This window comes from Geotrypetes seraphini, chromosome 5 (genome assembly GCF_902459505.1).
Source record: "Geotrypetes seraphini chromosome 5, aGeoSer1.1, whole genome shotgun sequence".
NCBI classification, from domain to species: domain Eukaryota; kingdom Metazoa; phylum Chordata; class Amphibia; order Gymnophiona; family Dermophiidae; genus Geotrypetes; species Geotrypetes seraphini.
Genome location: NC_047088.1, coordinates 55,774,668 through 55,800,933, shown reverse-complemented (window position 1 = coordinate 55,800,933; position 26,266 = coordinate 55,774,668). Strand labels below are relative to the sequence as shown.

Here is a 26,266-nt window from a genome sequence, read left to right as displayed (position 1 = left end):
TTTTTCTTACCTTTTTACTCTGTTTATTCATAATTGGAGGTAGGGAGGGCATGTTCTATGATGTACATGTTTAACATCTTTTAGCCTGTCTATGGCATTTCTGATGTTGATTTCACTGAGCACACATTTATATTTATCCTTTTTGTCATTTTTCTTGATGTGTTTTTGAATCTACTTGAATTCTCTTATTTTGTGGTTGTCACTCTCTATAAGTGCCAAAATTCCTTTCCTTTTTTTTTTCAAACCACAATCCGCTTCCAGACTCCGGTCTAGTATCCTCAAGTGACAACCTTGGTCCAATCAGATCACATATTCCTCCTATCCAGGAGATGAAAAGCAGGCCTAGAAAACACTTCAGGCTTCAGACACTCCTCCTTATAGTCCTAAGGTGGGCCCTAGCATCGAGTAGTAATGATTTGGATAATTATTCCTGATGTTCATCACTTTGCATTTGTCCACAGTAAATTTCATCTGCCATTTGGATGACCAATCTTCCAATTTCCTAAGATCACCCTGCATTTTTTCACAATCCAAACTTGTTTTGTCAACTTTGAATAGTTTTGGTCATCTGCAAATTTAATTACCTCACTTGTCACCAATTTCCATATCATTTATAAATATGTTAAATAGCACCTGTCCCAGTACAGAACCATGTGGCACTCTACTATCTACCCTTCTCCAGAGAAAAATGGCTGTTTAATCCTACTTACTGTTTTTTGTCCAATAATCAATTCCTAATCCACAACAGACCATTGCCTCCTATTCCATTACTTTTTAATTTTCTCAGAAATCTCTTATGAGGAACTTTGTCAGAAGCTTTCTGAAAATTTAGATATACTACATTAGCCAGCTCACCTTTATTCATGCCTTAAAAAATGAAGCAAATTGGCGAGGCAATACTTAACTTGGCTGAATCCATGCTATTAACTATGAAGTGAATTTGAAAGAAAACACAAAATAAAATCCTTTGTATTCATGAAAGGTTAAATGCCAGATGTTCCCAATCTAATAGTCTTATACTGTGACCATTTCTTATCAATTCATTGGTTGTGACTTACCCTCAAACAAAAGAACGGGGCTAACTGGATTATATTGGTAAATAGCCAAACAGTTTTTCACTTTTGTTATTTTAAATTAGTAGACAAGGAGAAAATCTCATTGACTCTTATTCATACAATTGTATTGATTATCAATATTTTAATCTTCAACACTGACTAATATTTAGGACACTGTGGATGTTTCAGGTCAATTTGTTCACCCTTTGGATTTTTCTGTATCCATTGCTTTAGCTAAGCCATAAATAGTCTCTCTCAGAATTAATGATCATAAAACTATTTTCCCTTCATGTTATACTGTAGCTATATTAGTTATTGGCTACAAATGCTAATAGCTGAGCCAACACCAAAGGGATCTGAGCCAGAACTAAAGGCCAATATGTGCTTAGCCTCACAATATTCCCAGATATATTCTGCAGTAAAGCAAATGTGTTTGCAGCTAAGTTTATTTCATCTCCAGAAAAAAAAGTGAATATTCATTAGCTATCATTTATTTTAATACAAAATGCATTTTGGGGTCCTTTTGCTCAAGTGTGGTAAGGTTTTGCAGTTATGGTATGGTGCTTGCCCAAATTATCATGTGGTAACTACAAAGTGTCTGCACTAATTGTTATGGGTCTTCTCAGCATCTGCCCATGCAGTCAGTGCAGAGACAATATGTTTACCATGTGCTAAGTGCATTATAAAAATGGATGCACTTATCACCACCTACTGAGAAAGAATTAAGAGATCTGTGCTGTCTGCTGTGCTGAATCAAGAGATTAGGAGAGACTGGGCCTGCTATTGTGGTGGGCTTTGGGACACTGCTCTATTGTATCATAAAAAAATTCAGACATATTCTTGTGGTTGTTATGATATCTTCTATGTTGAACATCTTCCACCAGCGAAGAACATTTAAACATTTTTCGAATGTGTTTTGAGCCCCAGATTTAAAAAGTATATTTATCAGATACTTGAGGTATGCCCACAAAACCATTCATCCAATTGGATTTATGGGAGTGGAACATATTTACTACAATTTGAGGCTGGTATAGCTTCAGTGGGGATGCAACCACAGCTATACAGTTTGCATTAGATTCTATGGACTTCTTTTACTAAGGTACGCTAATGGATTTAGAATACACTAACAATTCGTAAGTGCTAAAAACTAAAAAGCTCCTAGAATAAAATGTGCTTCTTAGAATGCAAGTTGCTCACTGCATGGGCTGCAGCACTGACAAACAACCAAAACTGCTATTATAAATATCACAACCAAAGATGTTCTAAAACAGGGGGGAAGATATGCCATATCCCACTCTTCTCCATTTCCGCACATTCTTACAAATCTGAACTAAAAATGTATCCTTGGTCTGAGTACATACGAGGGGGTTGCTGAAAAGTTCTCAGCCTAACCAACTTCCTAAAATCTGGGCATTATTTTGCCCTCGAAGCTGAAAAGAGTGTAATCTTATTTCGTTAAGTGCCAGTTTGCAGAAACAAAATTCTCTGTTTTGACATTGTTTCAGATCATTGATTGAACCATATCCATGTTCTTCTCTTCTTGGTTGGACCAAGAAGTTTTTAGTACCCCCCCCCCCCTTCTTTTACTAATGCACAGCATGGGTTTCAGCGCCAGCAGTGGCGGTAACTGCTCTGACGCCCATAAGAATTCTATGAGCGTCAGAGCAGTTACCGGCGCTAAAACTCACGCTAAGCATTAGTAAAGGAGGGGGACTGTGTTCTTGAAAAGTGTTCTTAAAGCATTCCTTTAAAATAAAAATAGTATACAAATATATGGGAGTTCACACGGGAGAGGTTCACTGTTATTGATCACTAGAACCACTTCAGCCCAAAAACTACATGGCTTTTTTTCACCATTTCCTAGGTCCTCCAGTATATAACTACTTGCAAAGGATGAAAACTAAATTAATCTCCGGAGAGCATCCAGTAAAAAGAATAATAGCCAGTAGCACAGCTCTACTGATTGCATATAAATTCTCAGTTGACACTTCACAAGATGGATGCATTGTTTCTTTTTTCCTCGTCATGTGTTGCTGTCATACTTTTCTCTTGCCTTTGAAATGTTTCACATATTTATCTCATGGCTTCCAAATATACCCAATCACGGCATGTGGATACATCAGTTTCATGCAATTAATCGCCATAACACATCTCAGCTGCATGTTGAACTTACTACACTATTGACCTTTCACATAAAAATGTTCTCATTCTGGTCCTGGTTGGTTCAGGTTAGTTTTCAAATAGTCTTGTGCCTTTCTACAAAGTCAATCTCATCAAGGCTTGGCCTTAGACAAATATCTCTTGGCCTTCTCTATTCCTTTCAGATACCCTCAGGAGATGATAATTTAAAAAAAAAAAAAAACAAAAAAAAAAAAACTAGACAAGTAGAGAGCAAAGGACCTACATCTCCTTCCACTTTTTCTGTAGTGGCAGTGTGGGGAAGGAAGTGGGATTATTCCTAACATAACATAATATAACTTTATTCTTCTTTACCGCCATAATCAAATGACTTCTTGGTGGTTTCCAAGGAAGAAGACTGGACAATCAGCGAATTACAAATAGTTAAAATACAACAATTTTCTTAAATATACTCAATATCATATTATCATGACTACAATATCCATATTTTAAGAAATAAATTTATCAAACAATGTTGACTTAATTTGTTTTCGAAATATACCATAAGACAGGTCCACTAATGCAATTGCCCAACCAGGACTGCTCTTTACTTGCTTGAAATGCGAGAGTCCTATCCAAATAGGTCTTGTATCTGCAGCCACTGATTTTTGGATAAGCAAATTAATTGCTACTCCTATTTGTCCTCATTGGATTATACAACACGAAGTGAGGTAAAAGGTAGGTTGGGGCTAAACCCCAAATCAGTTTAAAACAAATGCAAGAAAACTTGATAGAACAGTAAAAAATAAAAAAAAGTACTCGTGCTTCCACTGGTAGCCAATGCAACCGTCCTTGAATTTTCACTTCTAGTACCTCTTTCTCTTACCTGGTAGATGAAAGGAAGTGAATGATATACAAGGGAAATGTAATTATTTATAAAAAAAAAACATCCATCCATTACTATATTCCCATTTTACAGTTGGAATATAGTAAGAGTTCACAGTTTTAGCTCAGGTTTTTTCCTCCCACTACATTCTAACGTGTCACTTTATATATAAGATGTAAGCTTTTACTATGATTTATTTTACTTTTATTTATTTGATGTATGTTGATATATTAGTTTGATTTTGTTCCTCCAGTCCATCCCCCTTTTTTGTAGTTATTTATAAATATATATCTGTTTCCAGGTAACTGCTCTCTGAATAGTACAGGCTTGTCTATCTGACAATTATCATCAGGTTTTGGCTATAGCATATTTCCCAACACAATCTAGCTGACATCCAGCATTGTTTAACTGGCTAGAAATGGCTTTTAAGTAGTGTTTAACCAGCTAAGTGTAGATATTCAGCATTAGATGGCCAGTTATGTTCCTTATCTCTTTCTCTCCTCCCTCTCCCCTCTCCTCCCACTCTCCTGTTCCCTACTCCCCTTCCTTTAACTCTTTGCTCCCCTCCTGTTCCCCCTTCTCTCCCCTCCTCTTCCCTCATACCTTCCATGCTCCCCCTCCCCTTCTCTCTCTATGTCTTCTCACCTGTCTCTTCTTCGAATGCCTATAATTTTATTGTCCTGTAACTTTATTGTGAATGTCAATTGTAACCTGTTCTGAGCACATGGGAGAGAAATCTAAACAAATAAATAACTGCATATTTTGAGTTAGTGGCAATATTGAGTGCTGACCAGTCAAGTTTAACAGCCAAATCAGGCCACACAAAAAACAGGCCTATCTTTGGCCACTATTAGCTTAATCAGCCAGTGCTGAATATTGACCTAGCCAGTTAAATTAACACCAGACACAAAACCCAGGTATTCAACACTGGCCACTGGAAGCGGTTCAGTATTGAATATCCACGGTCAGCGCTAAAAGCTGGAATTAGCAAAGCTAAATATCAGCAATAGACATTGGAGCAGCATATGTACAAAGTGGTTCACAAACACACTGTTGGACTGCCCATGGCCACATTATGATTTTTGTAGGTACTTTTACCATTGTAGGCCTCTCCCTCAGTGACAATTAATATATGGATGAGCTTCCTTGCAAGTCCCAACCACAAATTAACGACCACCACCCTACAACTCAACGGTCTAACTTACCCTATTAATCCCACCATCAAAATCCTTGGAGTCATCCTAGACCGCTGCTTGACCTTCAAAGACCACACCAATGCCCAGGTCAAAAAATGTTTTCATACCCTCTGGAAACTCCGCACCATCAAACATTACTTCAACTTCCTCTCCTTCAGACTGCTGGTCCAATCCCTAATCTTAAGCACCCTGGATTACTATAATATTATATATTTGGGCTCCTACAAGAAAACCATCAAACGTCTAAGACTCATTCAAAACACTGCCGTCCACCTAATCTATGGCCTCAAAAAGTCAGACCATATCAGCCCTTACTACAGAAAACTTCATTGGTTGCCACTAGAAGCGAGAATCATCTTCAAATTTGCCTGCCTCTGCTTCAAAACCCTAACTGGCTTATCTCCAATATATCTTTCTCACCACTTTGCATTCCCAGGTACCACTTGCACACGCAATGCCTATCTGTTTACCTACCCATCCCTAAAGGGATGCACCTACAAAAGATTCCTTAATAGAACTCTTTCATTCCAAGCTGGCAGATGAAAAGATGCCTGACCACCCTCATCTCATCTGCCCCATCTTACTCATACTTCTGGAAATCTCTCAAATCTTACCTCTATGATAAATTTCTCGAACCCCTCCCCTCCAAATAACCAAACCTCTCCTCCCCCGATCTCTCTCGTACCGTTTCTTTCACTGTATAAATATCGCTGCTGTAGATGTACAGACTCCTGCACTGCAATTCTGCTTTGCTTTCCACAGTATTAACACCTATGCTAAATATGTACAGTCCCTGCATTGTAATTTGCTCTCAACTGCATAGTACATTCCCTTACATTGTATCTTCGCTGTATATGTACAGTCTCTTACATTGTAAACCGCTCTGAACTGTTTGTGGTGTTGCGGTATACAAAAATAAAGTTATTATTATTATTATTTGTATTCTATTTATTGTAGATATATTTTCAGAGCTAAAAGGCAAGGCATGAAAATGAATAACTTTGACTTCATTTTTATTATTTCCGAATTTTTAAAACAACAACAATACATTTATGTGGGCCCTAGGCACTATGCCTATTGTGCTTAATGGATACGTCTGCCCTGGGACTAACATGACCAGAGCTTAAGTGGGCAATGTGATAAATAATAATAATAATAACAGCTTATATACCGCAATACCATGAAGTTTTTACATATGTATGTGGCTACACACATATATAGAAGGCCTATAAAATACCTTCTGGCTTATATAGACAAGCATTGCTGGTAGACATGGAGGGGCATTTTCAAAAAACATCAAAGTCAGAATTGGGATGTTGAGTTCATTATGTAAAAAAAAATCCACCTTAGAGCCAGAATTGCACACAATATTCTAAATGAGGTCTTATACATGGGCATCAATACCTCCTTTTTCCTACTGGCCATATCTCTCCCTTTGCACCCTAGCAAACATCATGTCTAGTAGTTGGAGTCAGTCTGATTAGAATCCTTCTGCTCTCCCCTACTGGCCCTGCCTCTTACTGATCCTGGCAGCTGCTTCCTGGACATCTCCCCTACTGCCTCTACTCAATCCAGGGGAAGAGCCATGCATCTTAAGGTGGCTCTGACATTATGAGGAGTATCCGGCAGGAGGAATGGGGAATGTCCCTCACAGGCTCCTTTAATAATTCATTTACCCCGTCATTTACAAAGCCGTGCTAGCGTTTTTAGCACTGGCTACCACGGTAACAGCTCTGATGCTCATAGAATTCCAAGCTGTTACCACCCCGGCCGGCACTAAAAATGCTAGGTTGGCTTTGTAAAGGAGGGGGTTATTTATCAAAATTTATATAATCCTATCTTTGGTCAAAAAAACAATCAAAGAGATATACAATAACAGACAACTAACAAGCTGTAAAATTGAACTAAATATTCTTATATACAGTGGTGCCTCACACAACGAACTTAATTCGTTCCAGGAGCAAGTTTGTTATGCGAAAAGTTCGTTATGTGAAACGCGTTTTCCCGTAACAATACATGTTAAAAAAAATAATTCGTTCTGTAGCATAAAATATGCTAAGATGACATAAAAAAAGATAAATTTTTGGTTATTATTTTTATTTAGATACATCTAAAAACATAATTGTTTTTTAAAACAACACACATTTTTTAAATTTAAAGACAGACTAAGTAGAGTCTAATTTTACAGTGAGAGAGGGCAGAGTCTCAGTGGCAAAAACTGGGACTTAACTGTTCATTTTTTTTTTTTTTCTACCGTGTTTCCCCGATGATAAGGCAGGGCCATCAAATAAGACAGCCCCCCCTTTTTAGAAAAAAATGTAAAATAAGGCACCCCCCCGCAAATAAGCCACCCACCGATACCTGCGCTTACCCGAATCGGGTGGTACGGTGGGTGACTCCGTGTGGTCCCTGGCACCCCCGACACGATCGGGGCAAGAGGGAGCTCAAGCCCTCTTGCCCCCCCCCGACTCCCCGACACGATCGGGGCAAGAGGGAGCTCAAGCCCTCTTGCCCCCCCGACTCCCCGACACGATCGGGGCAAAAGGGAGCCCAAGCCCTCTTGCCCCGCCGATTCCCCAACTCCCCGACAATATCGGGCCAGGAGGGAGCCCAAGTCCTCCTGGCCACGGCGACCCCCTAACCCCACCCTGCACTACATTACGGGCAGGAGGGATCCCAGGCCCTCCTGCCCTCGACGCAAACCCCCCCTCCCCCCAACGCCCGCCCCCCCCCAAGAACCTCCGACCGCCCCCCCAGCCGACCCGCGACCCCCCTGGCCGCCCCCCACGACACCCCCAACCCCCTTCCCCGTACCTTTCTGTAGTTGGCCGGACAGACGGGAGCCAAACCCGCCTGTCCGGCAGGCAGCCAACGACGGATTGAGGCCGGATTGGCCCATCCGTCCCAAAGCTCCGCCTACTGGTGGGTGCCTAAGGCGCCTGGGCCAATCAGAATAGGCCCGGGAGCCTTAGGTCCCTCCTGGGGGCAGGGCCTGAGGCACATGGTCGGGTTGGGCCCATGTGCCTCAGGCCCCGCCCCCAGGAGGGACCTAAGGCTCCCGGGCCTATTCTGATTGGCCCAGGCGCCTTAGGCCCCACCAGTAGGCGGAGCTTTGGGACGGATGGGCCAATCCGGCCTCATTCCGTCGTTGGCTGCCTGCCGGACAGGCGGGTTTGGCTCCCGTCTGTCCGGCCAACTACAGAAAGGTACGGGGAAGGGGGTTGGGGGTGTCGTGGGGGTCGGCCAGGGGGGTCGCGGGTCGGCTGGGGGGGCGGTCGGAGGTTCTTGGGGGGGGCGGTCGTTGGGGGGAGGGGGGGTTTGCGTCGAGGGCAGGAGGGCCTGGGATCCCTCCTGCCCGTAATGTAGTGCAGGGTGGGGTTAGGGGGTCGCCGTGGCCAGGAGGACTTGGGCTCCCTCCTGGCCCGATATTGTCGGGGAGTTGGGGAATCGGCGGGGCAAGAGGGCTTGGGCTCCTTTTTGCCCCGATCGTGTCGGGGAGTCGGGGGGGCAAGAGGGAGCCAGGCGGAGAGAGGGCAGTTAAGCGCAGTGCCTGCGCGGAAGGATGCAGCTCGGGCGACTTCGTTGTGTGAAACGAAGTTCGTTGTACGAATCAAGACATAAAGTTCGTTGTGCGCAGCGTGCGCTGTGCGAGGCGTCCGTTGTGTGAGGCACCACTGTATACTAAAAAATTGCTCAACTAGAACAGTCAGTTTTTCGAACAATGCCTAAAAAAGTAGGATAGAGGACTCTCTTTTTAATATATCTGACCGACTATTCTACAACTCAACTACTCTAATTCAAAAAGCCCTTTTATCCACAACTTACCTGTAGTGCATGCAAGTCTGACCATCCTAAATGGACCAGGGATCTGAGCACAGATCTTCTGCATCAGACCTTTACTGTATAGCCTGGCAAATTTTTAAAATTTATTTTTTCTATTACATTGTTGTTTTTTGGTAGGAATTTAATTGTATTAGGGATGATATTTTATTAGTGATTTATGTTATAATTTTTATTGTAAACCATAGTGATATACTGCTTGAACTGGTATATTTAGAAATAACTTAGAACTGGAATTAATTTATTTGGTACATCTCCATATGTTGAAAATATTAAGTTGATTTAAAATATAAGTAGGATCATCGATTATGTGCAACATAAAGAAAATGAAAGACTAAATAATAAAACCAATGAAGACCACATACACAATGGCAGGACATAATGGAGCTTATGACAAAAGCATTGGGGCTTACAATCAGTGTTCCCGCTAAGCTGCGCTGGCGTGCGCTGGCGCACAAAATATTACATCGCAGCGCACAAGTTTCTCGTCACAGCGCACACACGTGCTTGCAGGCAGGCGAGCTGGCAGTCCATGTAACGCGTCGCAAAGGTAAGGGGAGGCTGGGGGAGGAATCGGACGTCGGGGTGGGGGTGCGAGCAGGGAGGGGGGCGATCGGAAGAGGCGTACGGCAGATGGCAGGGCGGCGAGAGGAGAGTCGGGTGGGGGGGGGGGGAGTAACACCGGAAGAGAGCGGCAAATCCGGGCAAGGCAAGACTTGCAGAGGCGTACCTAGGGGGTGCGGGGGGTCGATCCCGACGGTCCGCTCAGCTCGCCAACAAGGAGAGGCAGCCGGACTCGCGTACGCTCCGACCGCCTCTTCTTGCAAGAAGCCGGGTCTTATTCAATCAGGAGCTGCTTTGACATGAGTGAAGAATTGATTCCATTCCAGTTTCACAACAATTATTCTACAACATATTGAGTGAACTCTTCTCACTGAAGGCAAACTTTGTGCCCAATAAAATGGTTTTCAATATTTTGTTTTAATGTATTTATACTTTTGTGTAGAAGCTGGAATTGATAGATTGTCTAGAAATTGAAAGCATCAAACGTATTGTCTTCTGGACTGTTTTTAATTTACAGTTTACACATATGGATGTAACAGACATAACTACATTTGTTGTAAAACATTTATTAAGATATCATTTCATCCCTACAATTTCTGTAGACTGTTTTAAAATAAATTTGAGTTTTTCTGGTAAAAAAAAAAAAAAAAAATAAAGAATTTTGTACTTTCAAGAATTAATGCGTTGTTTTGTGTTCTTAAAAATATTATTTAACGTTATTTAATTTAGCGTGTAGGCCTAAAATTCCTTTGAATACCTCGTCCTCATGTATCAGCAACTTTGACAACATATTTATTTGGCTCATAACTTGCTGGCGCCCGATATTTTTAGCTCACAGTGAAAAAAGTTTGCTCACAACACCCGCCCGCTTAGAGGGAACACTGCTTACAATCCATCTCAAGCATTCAAAGTAGATACCGCAGGAGGACAAAAACCCCACAGCATTTCACAAGCCAGGTCTTCATTCAGTGTTAAAATGAGGAAAACAGGCATTGACCTGTGTACATAAAATCTGGCTAGGGAAAAGTAACATGAATCCTTTCCTCAACAACACTCATGTTTTCAGAGGACTTGTATGCCTGCATTATAACCTCAACTGTATAGACTTAGAGATCAGTGTAAGCAATAAAGTAATGATACCAGTTAGACATGGTGTAGAATTTTTAGAAGTACTGTAATACTTTTCTATTAGGTATCATGCACCTCTTTAGAATTAGAGTATTAGCTTGAAATATCATGTTCTATCATCCAGCTTCATATGTAATGTCACATCCCCACTCAGAATTTCAAGCTCCCTCCAATCCTTCCGCAAACACCTGAAAACTTGGCTCTTTTCAAAAATCTAACACCTCCCGTTCTTTGGTACCCTGTCCCTCTTTATCTTCCTAGCTCCTTTCCTATAACCCTTCATTGTAGCTCCTTTTCAACCTAACCCTGTAAACCGTGCCGAGCTCTACGCTTGTGGAGATGGTGTGGTATACAAACCTAAGGTTTAGTTTAGTTTTAGTTTAGTAATGTCAACTATATATTTCTTCCTATTTGTAATGCTTACTTCCCAGTCTGCAGTAGAGTGAATTGTTACGCCTTGTGAAGACAAAGAAAATCATGTGAAGTCAGAAATGGATACTGGCTTGAGTTTTGCATTTCCTTTAGGAAGTGCTGGCCTCATAAGAACATTAGTAAGTAGGCTAATGTTATATTTACTAAGGTCAATAAACAAACATATTTCTTCCAAAAGAAACCTTAGAATAGCCTATTATAACAATTCATAGACCTCAGTGGTGTTACCGTGTGAAATTCAAGTTTCAATATGCACAGTATATTGTACACCAAGAATCGTCATCGGTCTGGAGTTTTTTAGAAAATGCAATCTTTATAAATATATTTAATAAATGTAAGTACTCATCTTAATGTACAAGAAACGCAACTCGGGGGTACATATTCCGACATAGAGCTATGCTTCACCAAACAGCTGTATCAAGGAATCCCTCCTTAAGTCGGCCAGAGCGATGTCTCCCGCATTTCCAAGTTCATGCTTGGAAACATGGGAGACTTAAAGGGGGATTCCTTGATACAGCCATTTGGCGAAACATAGCTCTATGTCGGAATATGTACCCCCAAATCACGTTTCATCACATTAAGATGAGTACTTACATTTATTAAATATATTTATAAAGAATGCACTTTAAGCACTTTCTAAAAAATTCCAGACCGATGACGATTCTTGCTGTACAATATACTGTGTGTATTGAAACTTGATTTTCACACGGTAACACCACTGAGGTCTATGAACTGTTATAATAGGCTATTCTAAGGTTTCTCATGCGTGCATATTGTCTTTCCAGCCTAGGCTCCCCTACTTAACTTATTTGCATTGCATACATAACAGCATTGGCAATAAAAGCTCTAAACATATCCGACTAAATTCTGAATATGGTGCCTACAAATCAGCACAAAACGCCCCCCTCCCCAACGCTATTCTATAAATGGCACTTACATCTGGGATCCACACCTAACTTTATATGCGACAATTTGTACCAACAGATATGTGAAGCAAATCCTCATGCCAAAATTAGGCGTGGACCCCCCCACCAATTCACCCATGACCTTCCTATTTCCACACTACATAAAATTTAGGCACATGTCCCAACACAAAATTTATCCATGTGAATTTTAATTAAAACTACCGGTAATTATTTCCAATAATTGCTCATTAAGACACTAGTTATTTGTGCTAATTGGCTTGTTATTCAATTAAATTGTGCATGCAAATTGAGTGCATACCCAAATTTGCATGCACAATTTTTAGCGCTTTTTATAGGATTCGAGGGATAATGTGTTTTCTAGAATAGTTTTTTTTAACACATTATCAGTATAGCATGACATTTAGCAGGAAGCAGAGAGTATACTGCTCAATTATTGGCGTTGGTGTCAGGTTCAGTGGTCCTGAGACAGAGAAGAGGGTGTGTGACCCCAACCTACACAGCAGCTGGGTTAAAGCAGGCAGCAGTTGAGCAAGGTGTGCAGGAGGTATTGAAAAATCAGACTGGCTAACCTTAACATGGAGGAAATTGCCTTTGGGAGGTTGGGTACCAAGTTGTGCCTGTTTAAAGATTTGGAGCTGCCAGAAGCCCTGAGGCTCAACTCTGCTCACATGCACACTGAAGTAATGTAAAAGAACAAGGTACCTGGAAAGACACTGAACTCATTCAAACTATTTTGTATAGTCTTTTGAGTTTATTGTGTGGTAAATGCAGTGCTATAAAAAATCTAGAATAGTTAAAAGCTGCTTAAACTGAAATATCCGCTGCTGAGAAGAAGCAGAGGGAAAGGAGAACCCAGTGTGGATTGAATTTGAGAACTATTCCATGGAAAAATAAAGAAGCCAGGGTGTTTTAAATAAGCACCAGTAATGTAGTACATTGGGAATTAGAGGGCTGGATCTGGTTAAAAGAAACAACCTGGAAGCAGTCCAACAGAACTATGCACCGGAGGACCTTATATTGAGAAAGACTCATAGGGCTAGATTCACTAACATCCTTTCCATGTCCAATCCATGCTCGATTGCATGCAGGCCGACAAATTCACTGAAGGCCTGCATGCAAATGGGGACGATCATTGGCATACCCCACACCCACCACACGAATCACTAGAGAGCGATCCTTGAGCATGCGCAGACCATCTTCCTTGCCTGTAGATGCTCTCAGTAGGAAACTTTTTTTTTTTTTTTTGCAAGCCCGTGGTTTTAACCCGCTTTAAGCCTGCAGGTTAAAACCACGGGCTTGCACTGCGGGGAAGGGCAGGGGTGGCAGGAGAGATTCGGGGCTGAGAGCAGGAGATTGTGGCAGGCAGCAGGTCAGGGCTGAGAGCAGGGTGGCCAGAGCAGAAGAATCAGGGGTTTTAGCACAAGCGACTAGTCCTCACCAGTCGCTAGTTTTTTGATCGGCCAGCCAGTCAATAAGTTTAGTGAATCACATCTTTCCTGCTTTGCATGCCGATTCCCCTCATTTGCATGCACGGATCGGGATTGGATCGGAGGAGAGGTTAGTGAATCGGGTCGGAGGGAAATCGGGTCACAAAGGGCTCACCAACTGATCGGTACACGATTGGTTTGCTTAGTGAATCTTGCCCAAAGTATTTAATGGGACAGTATTACTGTTGGTACACTTGAGGAACCCCATGATGAACAGTTTGTTATGAAGTCTTCCCAGGACACAGAATCACTGACATTAAGAAAACAGCAGAGTGAGAGAGTCTGATCCACTACTGAAACACCCCAGAGGTGGATGTTCCACTACAATATACACATTGAACAGTAATGCTTAAAATGCTAATCCTTCAAGGATATAAGTAGGCAAGGAATAGCAAACACAAATGATAAATATAAATATAAACATCTTCTGACTTACTGAGAATGATTTGTAAAAGAAAGGCCCAAACCAGCTCAACATGTGTCCAATTTCAATCATCGCTAGCCTATTCAACATTATAGAATGATTAACGGTGTGTTGTCATCTAAAGTTTCTTAAAGAACACAATAAGTGTCAAGTTTTGGCAAAGCACCGGTGTCAGGGGTTGTCAATGAAAGTCCTTTGTTCCTTCAAAGATCGGTGTTTGTCAGCTTATACAATAGTTACAACAACATTGCTAATTCATACAGTTAAAGAAGACTGCCAAAGTAATCCAACAACAGGTCGTTCGTTGCTCAGTAGGTGCTTTGCCGAAACATAACCCATGTTGGGCCCTTTAATAAACTTTCAATGTGTTTGAATTAGGTGCCATTGTGCACCTAACTTAGGCGCACACATATAGGCCAATAAAACCCTGGCATAAATACCAAGTGCCTAAAGTTAGGAAGCCTAGCGATGCCTAACACTACTTAGATGGCGCATGATTCTATACGGTGCGCCTAATTTTTATAGAATTGCACTTAGCACAGCACTAGTTAACATTGATTGTTTAGGTGGCCTACTGTATATAGAATCAGGACCAAAGTCCCCAGTTCAAACCCTCATATTATATCGAAATTAGACAATAATAGTTTCTCAATACTATACTTCTCTCAAAACCCAAATTGATAGATGTCTAGAACATTGTGCAAGTCAACAAAATCTTGGAATTGGGCAAACAGAATTTTCTCTATGAATATCAGGGCCTCTATATATAAAATATGGGGCTTATTTTCAAAGCAATTAGACACACAAAGTAGTTAGGTTACTATGTCTAAGTGCATAAAATGAGCCCCTATATATATAAGACTAAAAATTGGCCCTATATGGATAGATTTATGGGGGGGGGGGGGTTCAGATGGTCCATGATACACCTGGTCAAACATATAGAGGCCGAATATTGACATCTATACACATCATCATTTATACATACTTGCAGCCCTGCCCTCTTTGCTCTGTGTATGGACCTATAGGCACTGTGGATTAACACATAACATATAGCATTATAGGGGCAATTCTATAAGTGGACATCTTAATTTAGGCACCTCAATGCCACATGGTGAGAGCTAATTTTATAAAAGTAGCTGGGCACCCAGATTGCATTACACAATACAATGTAAATCCTTGATTTTTAAATTTTCTCAACTATGGAGCAAACTTCCTCTTATCTTAAAGGGTCCTGGTCCTTTTCAACTTTTTCGCAAATCTTTAAAATCTATTTTATTTGCCAAACACTTCAGAAATCAGTCACATTAATATTTTTGCACTGTCACTTTTTTTGTATTTTTTTTTTTTTAGTTACTGTTAACCGAGTCGAGCTCCATTTTGGTTGAAGACCTGGTATACAAAGCTAAGTTTTAGTTTAGTTTGGTAACCCGGTACTAGTACACCTTATATTTACACGCCTGCAATTACACCAGCCATAGATCTGGCATAACTGTGGGCATGTAAATGGAGCAGGGACATATGTAACTTATAATGTTCTGTAAATTATGCCCAAAAATGGGAGCCCCAACTATGTCTACCATTGTTCCACCCATGTTTATAGTTTATTGTTTATAGTCCACTTTTATTCAAAGCAGATTACAACACTACATACATAATTAAAACAATATAAACTTATCATTCAAGCATCACAAACATCATCACAAATCATCAAATAAACATAATGATTCATGATCCCATGTGTTTGTCCTCTTGAACTTACACGTTATTCCACATATGCATGCCCTTATAATGCTTAGGTTTTCTACTTGAAGTTTCATGGGTAAGAGCACACTTATGCGCATAAATGCGGGTGCTTAATTATAGAATTGCCTTTCACCAGTGGTATAGCAAGGGTGAGTCACATCTGGAGCAGTGGTGCTCCTCCTCCGCCCTCTTCTCTCCCTTCCCCCTCCCCCTGGCCATACACACCCATTTCCTTTCCCTTGTACTTCTTTAATTTTCCTGGCAAGAGCAGCATCACAAATTTGCTGCCCGCATCGTGTCCTGTACTTCCTAGGCGTGGGACTCAGAAATAATACCAGAAAGAGTCAACAACAATGCGAGCAGCAAGTTCATGATGCTGGTGTATTTAGATTTAGATATAATTGAATGTAACTATACCTGATTCTGACAAGACAAACCCCCTTCCCCTTTTACTAAACTATGGTAGAGGTATCTACCATGGCCCAAAGCACTAACAACTCCGACGCTGCTCTGATGCTCCTAGAATTCCTAATAGCATTGGAATATTTGGGCCACGGCTTAATAAAAGAGGAGGTAAGTCTGTATCAGATGGACCTTAAGCAAATATATCTTTCAGAAATTGAAACGTGAGACATGCTAAAGCTATCATAAAATATGGACGTGTAATTACATATTGCTTGAATTCATAACAATTAATGCCATTAGTACTACTTAATATGTATATAGAAGGTAAGAGTGGTCTAGTGGTAGAGCTGCTGCCTCAGCACCCTGAGGTTGTAGGATTGAATCCCAGTGCTGATACCTGTGACCCTGGGCAAGTCTCTTAATCCTCCCTTGCCCCAGGTACAAAATAAGTATCTTTATATATGTAAACCACTTTGAATGTGTAACCACAAAAAGGTTGTATACAAGTCCCATTCTCTTTCCCTAATAAATACTATAATCACTGAGTTTAATTTAAATCACATTATAATATATAATGTAGGCACATGTTAATTTTTAAAAATTATTTTTTCAATATCAATATTAAACAGTATCGTATGAATAAGTAACCTGAATGCTTGAATTTATTTTTTAAAAGGTAGAATATTTCTTTAAAATATCTGGTCATAAATTCTTTAATATTTTAGGTAGTGTACACTTCTCTTACCTTTATGACTGAAGCTCCCACTCTGGACAGAGGGCTGTGCAACTGGGCAGCAGCGGCCATACTGGCTATAGTATTGAGGTGGTTCATCTGATTCATTGCCATGGCAACAGATGCTGGAGGTAGGCTGACTGGAAGAAGTGGGTGGGGCATCATCATAAATGGCAAATCTAGTCCTAAAAGAAATGTTGGCGGATATAAAATGAAACAGAATCTTTTAGAAATCTTTATTATTATTATTATTATTATTAATGGATTCTTAGCAGACTATTTTGACAATGTGGATAGAAGATAAAATGTGATCACACAGTTATATCAAGAGATGAAACACAAACACACGTTAAAAAGTTAAAATACATATATGAAATCAAACCAATGATGAATGGTATAGGGCCAGTTTTACTAAAGAATTCTACCACATTAATTGTGCTACTTACTGCAGGGCCAATTTTATACAATAAGACCTATTAACTAAGTGCTCCTTTTATTAAACTGAGGAAGAGCTTCTTACCACAGGCTGGCGAGGTAAATGCTCTGACGCTCATTCAGTTCTGATGAGTGTCGGAGCATTTATGTCGTCAGCCCTCAGTAAGAAGCCCTTCTACAGTTTAGTAAAATCCAGCGAAACATACTATAGTATACTATAGTTCATATTATATTAATCAATACATTTGGAAGGCGAACCAGATAGCCAGGTTCAGACTTACAAAGTACCGTCTATGGCAGGGGTGACCAAATCACAGCTCATTGCCCAAAAATGGTTCCAGGGTACCTTTTCTTTTGATCTGTAGTGTAGTTTGTTCACCGAAGAAAAGAAATGTGGAACCAGATCCTAGACTTCCAAGAGTTTAAAATTGTAAAGTTTATCAGTGTATAAGACAAATAAAATGTGTCACAATAGACTAAAAGTCAAACTCATTTCAACAGTATAATGACTGCACTGCATAAATGATGACCAGACCCAGTGCAATCATTATATTGTTGAAATGAGTAATATACGTCCACTTAGAAACCGCTAGGCATGATTCTTTAAGGATGCCTAGTGGTTGGTTGACAACCACATGAACCAGCGCAATTAGGTGGCATTTATAGAATCAGGCCCACAGAAGCTGATTCTAATCTTTGGTTTATATACTGGGTCATCTCCCAGTGGAGCTTGACTCAGCTCACATATAATTAAGACTAGAGTACATAGCAGAAAACATAGGAGAAGGAAGAACTAATTAAAAACTGATTGTAGACGGCGGTAGACATCCCATCGTCGTCTCATCATCTTTAAAAAAAAATCCATACACTGAAGGATGTATCTGACTCGCACCTATGGAGACATCTAGGCATGCCTAATGAAGTCCAAGGCCGGTGTGGGCGTGGTTTCCACTGGAAGTGGCCTTGGGTATCCATAAACATCCCTTTGCGTCTCCTTAGGCATGAGACAGACGCCTTAAATGTAGGCCTTTAAAATGCTGGCCTACACTTAAGCCACAAATTTCAAGTACTAGTGTATAATCCCAATCCTGGACCCACTCTCGTATAAATGTGGGGTATATACTACTGATTGAACCAACCGGCAAGCAATTTTTTAATTTTAATTTTTTTAATTTTTAGAGTTCTGTATGGGCCTTCAGAATTCAACTAGGCACCACATACTTCTGGTTGTTCACATCTCCATCGGTCCAACTTTTATTGAGTTCTTATAAATGTGATTTTTTTATCTTCCATTAACATAACTATTGCACTGAAGAATTACTTTAAAGATAAGTGATGGTTATTTTAAGAATGAAGTTTATTTAATGATAAGAAGAATGACAAGATTTAAAAAAAAAATCACATTTATAAGAATTCAATAAAAGTTGGACCGATGGAGATGTGAACAACCAGAAGTATGCTGTGCCTAGTTGAATTCTGAAGGTCCATACAAAACTCAAAAAATTAAAAAATTGCTTGCCGGTTGGTTCAATTGGCATTATATACCCCACATTTATACGAGAGTGGATCCAGGATTGGGATTATATATTAGTACTTGAAATTTGTGGCTTAGATTTTTGTACTAGATATAGTGGCTTGATTTTTGGTGAAGTGAAAGTTGATAAAGCTCTGAAGAAACGGTTGTATACCATGAAACGTTGGCTAACATATTGTATCACTTATACCTTCACAACATAAAAAGGCAGCTAGTCCTGCATAAAAGAGTAGTGGTAATAGCACATTCTGTCTGGAAGTTTTTTACCGATGATGTGGGTGGAGAAGGTTTGAGCATTCATGCTCTACCATGATAATACCTGAGGCTTTTTCTTCCGTTGAGATAGTGCTCTTAAACTAAGTGGAGCATTCTTATTTATTAATATTTATTTACCCACTTTCACCATTTTAAATTGATTTTTGGGCCTCCATTTAAGGCCTCTGTTAGAAAAAAATAAAAATACACTATTCTCTAAAGGACACCAATGTGTGATTGACACGTGATCAGCGGCTGCTTCTTAGGTGGCCACCCAAAATTGGTGTCCTTTAGAGAATCAGGCCCACAGTGTTTACTGCAGTTTTGTAAAAAGGCCCTAAATCAATAATCCAATTGCACAATCTTTTCCTATTATTATCTATTTTAGTATAGGCTTTCAGATTCAGAAAACCTATTTATTAAGACTTACAAAGAAAATGCTATGGTTCATCTGTCTTCAAGGGAATATTCTGTTGGTCAGTTGGTAACAATCTAATATATGCCTTTTTGGAGAATTATATTTATAAACCTTAGTCCTACAGATTACAGATCTATTTCTAAAGATAATCTAAAGTGGTGGTTTCAAACCTTTTTGTATCATAGCATACCTGGCACTCTCTACCCCTGCCCCCAACTGCAACAAAATCCATATTGTCATGTACAAATCAGCTATGCAGACCAATTTGTGTGTGCAATTTAGGACACCAAGGGCTCATAATTGAAACTTAAACACGTCTAAAAACCAGCCCAACTCAGCACTTGGATGACCTAAAAGACAGGTCGTCTAAGTGCCGATAAATCAAACTGACTTTCTGGATGTATCCAGGGACTTTTTAGGCCTCTGAATGCCGCTGTGCACCCAGAGCTAAAAGAGGCATATCTGGAGGAGTGGTTAGGGCTGTATTTGGGCAGGATTTGGACTGACCTAGACTTAGTTATCCTGCAGGGTTAATCGAATGTTTCACGAGACTTCCTGGACGAAACTTATATGTTGTGAACTAGATGATGTAAAAGCAGGTATAAGTGCCAAAATGGTATCCAAAGTGACCAGATAACCACTACAGAGACAACATAAAGACCCCACACACACTCTCCTAGTGATCACTGACCCCCTCACACTGCCACAAATATCAGAATAAAAACGTACATACTGTACATCAGCACCTGTTATAGGAAAGCCTAGTAGAGCTGTATACAGGTGTCTTAAGTATCCTGGGGGGTGGGAAATAGAGAGGAGGACACAGGCCCATAAGCCACTCTAAATACTACATTCATGGTAGAAAATGTGAGCCCTCCCCAAACCTCAAAAACCCTACTGTACTGCCATATAGGTACCACGTGCAGGCATAAGGGCTATTGGGGTTGTAGACAGGTGGTTATAGTACAGTGGTCTCAAACTCAAACCATTTGCAGGGCTACATTTAGGATTTGTAGGTACTTGGAGGGCTGCAGAAAAAATAGTTAATGTCTTATTAAAGAATGAAAATTTTGCATGAGGTAATCATGGTAAACGGCATAGAACTTCATAGTCCTGCAGTATATAAACTGTTATTATTATTATTAAAGATTTATAAATATAAAGAGTTTTACCTCATGCAAAATTGTAATTTCTTTAATAAGACATTAACTATTTTTTCTGCGGCCCTCCAAATACCCTATTTTTTCTGTGGCCCTCAAAGTTAAAGTTTAACATGTTTCCTTTCTCAGAACTGACTCATTTCAATCATTATATTGAAAATAAAATATTTTCCCTACCTTTGTTGTCTGCTGACTTCATTTTTCTGTGCTTTTAACTATGTTTCCAGGGCCTTCTTATCCTTTGACTGGTTTTCTCTCCATCTTCACATTATGCCTTGTATCCATCTTTGGCATTAACTTAACATTCAAATTTTCCCTTTTTCCTGCTTTCTTCTCAAAATCTACATTTCCATGTCTTCCCTTCCCTCCCTATCTCTATGGTCTGACATCTCTCTCCTTCCCCTCCAGTGTAACATTTCTCTTTTTCTTCCTCCTTTCTGCCCTCTGCAGTCCATCTTCCTTCCCTTCCTCCTTTCTGACCCCCTTCCCAGTCCAACATTTCTCCCTCCTTTCCACCAGTCCAACATTTTTTTCTCTTTTCCTCCTGCATGTTTCTCCTCTGATCCTCCTTCCCTCAACCAAACATCTCTCTCTCTCCCTCCATGAGTCCAATTTTTCACTCTCTGCCCTCTCCCCCTTCCCCAGTGTAACATTTCTCCTTCCCTCCTTTCTGTCTTCCCCATCCATCTTGCTCTCTCCATGAGTTCAACACTTTCTGCCTCCTGCACGCTTTCTCTCTCTGTCCTTGCCTCTTCCCTCAGTGGCATCCCTCCTTTGCACCCCCCAACCCAACATGCTCTCTCCCCATGCACCATCTCACCCTGCCCTCCAGTATGTAGCACCTTAACTTTCTCTCCCTTTCTGCCAGGTCCAACAGTACCTATCTCCCTTCCTTTTACCTCCCCCTTGTCCAGCAGTACCCCTTCCCCCCTGTCCAGCAGTACCCCTTCTCCCTTCCTTCTTCCCCTCCTCCCCTTGTCCAGCAGTACCCCTTCTCCCTCCCTGTTCCCATTGTCCAGCAGTACTCCTTCTCCCTTCCCCCCTGCCCATCAGTACCCCTTCTTCCTGCCTTCTTCGCCTCCTTCCCTTGTCCAGCAGTACCTGGTGCACACTGGGCTGGAAGAGAAGCTCTGGCATTGGCCTCAGCTAACTAGCAACTTCCTGCAGCCACATCGTATGCCGGGACTCCTGCCTTCGTGTATCCGGCAGATACACAAAGGCAGGAGTCCCGGCGTATGATGCTGCTGCAGGAAGTTGCTAGTCAGCTGACACCGATGCCGAGCTTCTCTTCCTGCCCAGTATGCAAGATCGCACTGGCATCAGCTGACTTGCAGCTGCCTGCTGCCGTCACATATGCCGGGACGCCTGCCTTCGCGTATCCGGCAGATACACGAAGGCAGGAGTCCCAGCATACGCGACGGCAGCAGGTAGTTGCCCAGATTGTGGGATCGGGGTGCCCAGATTGCGAGTACGGGTACTAGATCGTGGGCCACAAAATAGCATCCGGGGGGGCCACGAGTTTGAGACCGCTGGTATAGTGTGTTTTGGGGGGCTCACCAAATCCTATAAGGGAGTTCTGGTGAAATGTTTATGTGGCACCCTTTTTGTGAAGTTCACAGCAGTGCCTTGTAAGGTGCCCCACTGCTCTGTTACCCTGTCTGGGTGGCCAGTCCATCACAATGCTGACCCCTCCTACATCCAAATGGTCTTGTTCTGGGCATTTGGGACTTAGACAAATTTGTGGTCAATGGCCTGGACATCCAGACAGATGATTTCTGAAGAGAAAAAATATATTGTAGACGTAGTTTTCGAGAATGGACATTTTACCACTGCTAACTTGGGCATCTAGCACCATACATCCGAATTGGACTTGGATGTTTTTTTGATTATGGCCCTTCACATACTGTATAGAATGTGGGCCTAATGCCATAATAGCAGGTGTAAATGCAGATACCCAAATGCAGCACTTTAGCACATAACTTGCAGTATGTTACACGTGTAAATATTGATAATATCCATGCTCCCGGCCTACATAAGAGATAGTGAAGAAAGTGTGGCCAATAGCAGACAGGGAAAGTACCTGCATATAATATATGTAAACACCTTTGGTTGTGCTAAAAGGTGGTAAACTAAACTCTTGACTTAATATAAATTTAATACAATGAGATTACCATATGAAGATACTCAACAAGACTTGAAAATCACACATTCTTTCCCCCTCAACAATTCACCAGCTTTGCTACCACATAATTTAATTTGGTGTTCTCTGTTGACCCCATCTGTTGACTTTTAGATTTGTCACCTGAAAGCCTACCAGTAGATAAAAGTATTATAGTTAGATTTACTAAAGCACAATATCCAGTTTTTGTGTGCTAATGCTGTTAATTCATGTGATTAATAAGTAGATCCTGTGCTTAATAACAAGTGTTAAATACATATCAATTGAGGTAATACAGCAGAGCCTTAATGACCTCTATGTACTGCAGCACATAGTGAGAAGCAATTGACTTTTTACATGTTGCTTTAAAACAGGACTTCTTAAATTTGTTTGGTGAACCCACAGCCAGTTGGGTATTCAAGATATCCACATCCATTTATTTTGACATTCTGGGCCTCTAGTATGCAGATTTATCCCATTGAAAATCCATTGTGGATTTTTGAAAACCCCTTTTGACTATGGAGTCATCAAGATATTTGGAAAGCCCTACCTTAGAGATTGTCTTATTCTACCAATGATTTGTACGCTCTTTCAACATGCCATCTAACTAAACTTGATTCAAATTGATCTTGCACTGTAGTTTCAGGTGTAACATACAACTTCTGATAAAGAGATTGAATTGCAGTTCAAAATTTAGTATCCACCCACAGTATATACAGTACGGAAAGAGGAATTTCCATCCAATAATGGGCAGGTTATTCATTTATTTTAAAATTTATAGCCCACAACATCCTACTATTCTGTATGAGGTGCAATAGAACATACACAGTTAAAATACATAAATCAAAAATTATTGCTATAGTTGGCAAAAATGAAATACAAAGTCTCAATTATAGACACCATCAAAAAGTATTAACTTCAAAATTTTTCAAAAATGTAAAATTCCAGACAAAGTTCTGACCTCTAAAGGTAAATCATTGCAGACATGCACCTTGGATTGAAAACATACCTCCCCTACCTTTTACTAAATCACTGAATGTTCCGTACTGCTCCCGACGCTCATAGGAACTCTGTGGTTTAGTAAAAGGGGGGATAGTGTTTTTGTTAATATGGAGTTTAACAAATTTAAAAGATTTAATCTTCAACATGAATCTATACTCTGAATGCAGTGGCCACAAAAGAAGATATTGCTGGAACAATGAGTTAAGGATAGGTAACCTATAAACACTGAGTATCTTATAAATAAGGCATAACACTTTGAAATTTATTCTTACACAAGTTGGCAGCCAATGAAATTATCTAAGAACATGTGTAATGTGTTCATTTTTTGACACATGTACAATCAGTGTTGCTGCGACATTTTGAGTTAATTGTAAAGCTTGTATAGTGATATTTGATAACCCAAGGTATATAGCAATAATTGCTATTATAATAGCCATAATTGCTATTATAATAGCAATACTTGCTGGTATAATTTATTTATTTAGTCAAATTTCTATCCTGTCCTCCCAGAAGGGCCCAGAATGGGTTACAAGTTTACATATACAATAGAAGGTTTAGCACCAATAATTGCTATTATAACAGAACAAAAATTGTCTGAAGATAGGTAATCCTTTAATCTTTCAAGCTCCTCAGATGGAAATCCCCCCCCCATTAAAAACACACACGTTAAAAAACATTGCCTTGATCTGAGACTTAAATGACAATATTGAATCAAAAATTAATCCTAAATATCTACATTGGTCGAATATTGGAATTTTACCTGGTCAATGAACACTTCCAAGGGAAATATATCTAGTTGCCTATCTCTCCCCAAATGTAAGAGTGGAGTTTTATGTATTGATGCTAAGTTTTAAGCGGTTATCAGGCATCCAATCACTGACTGCATGAAAGCATTCTTCCAATTTAATTAACATTTGGGAGACTGATTCTAAAATTGGAACTACAAATTGTATATCATCAGCATAAATCCAGTAGTTTACATTCAGCTGTGAGAGCATTTTACAAAGTGGTGACAGGCAAATATTAAAACAGCCCAGTTGATAAGCTGAAACTTGAGGTACACCTCCAACAATGGGGCATTATTCAGAAAATTCATCAGCTTAACTCGAAAACTTCGGTCATGCAAAAAAGATTCAAACCAGTCCAATACTTTCCTACCAATACCTAAAACTTTCAAATTTAATAATAAAATCTGATGGCTAATTGTGTCAAATGCAGCAGAAATGTCAAAAATATTAAAAATTATCCACCATGGTCAAATCCAGCTCTTATAATACCTAAAACTGAAAATATTAATAATTGTCTCTGTTGAGTATTTTGGATGAAAACCAAACTGGTAAATCGTCCAAACTTATTTTCATCTAAAAAAAAAATCTTGCAACTGTGATAAAACTGGTTTTTTTCCCTAAACTTTTTGCAATAAAGCCTAAAGAAGAGATTGGATGATAATTTGTTACCAAGTTCATTTTTTGCTTAGCTTTCAAGACAGGGCAAACCTCAGCTCTCTTCAATCCTATTCAATTGTAATGTTATGCAAATACAAATTCTATAGTATTTCATTAAAGGAAAATAGGTATTATATACCCCCTCCTTTAACAAAGCCGCGCTAGCGTTTTTAGCACTGGCCGCTACGGTAACAGCTCAGACACTCACAGGAATTCTATGAGTGTCAGAGCTGTTACTGCGGTGGCCGGTGCTAAAAACGCTAGCGTGGCTTTGTAAAGGAGGGGAATAGTTTGGTCGTGAAATATCTAAATAATAAGAAGCCCAATTGATTTTATATATTAACCATTCTGAAGCAATAAGAACTCTCCTCACTCTCAGCAGACATGTCCTCAGTAATATTTCTTCATTTATCATAGTCCTAAAAATAGTTTTTTGTAGCATATAAGCCCTCTATGGTTTTAATTTTTTATGAAGACCCTTACCTGCAAAGATATAACTGCATGTTCATGCTTCAGTTTTCTAAAGTGATGTAACCACGATTTCAAGAATAAAAACTGCATTTGTTCTATGCTTATTCAGAGAGTTAGCCCACGTCTACAGCAAAATATATTCAATTCTCCATAACATATATATTTCACTTTTAATATTTCTTATCTCTGTCTTGAACATGAAGGATTTATTTTTCCACACTGGTTTGCTCTTATCTGACAGTATTATAGCTATTATATACTACATGAAATTCTTAATCTGTGGACAAGTTCCAAGATAGCACAGACTCTCTAATAAAATGACAGAGATACACACAGCTCTAAGACCACAAGAAATTTATCTGAAGCATCCAATTTGTTTTCTTAGTTTTCTGAGCATTTCAGAGGACAAGCAGCTATTAATCAAAAACAGTATGCTTGCTTGCACATGCAA

General features: G+C 40.1%; 1 protein-coding gene across 8 annotated transcripts in view; it reads right to left on the bottom strand.

Moving 5' to 3' along the window:
- Positions 1-26,266, bottom strand: part of DACH2 (dachshund family transcription factor 2) — an 845,689-nt gene that overhangs the window by 174,459 nt on the left and 644,964 nt on the right. For all 8 annotated transcript variants that reach the window (XM_033945577.1, XM_033945572.1, XM_033945575.1 and 5 more), the window contains one exon: positions 16,950-17,122. In XM_033945577.1, coding sequence (XP_033801468.1) covers positions 16,950-17,122 — 173 coding nt within the window. The remainder of the gene's footprint in view (positions 1-16,949; positions 17,123-26,266) is intronic.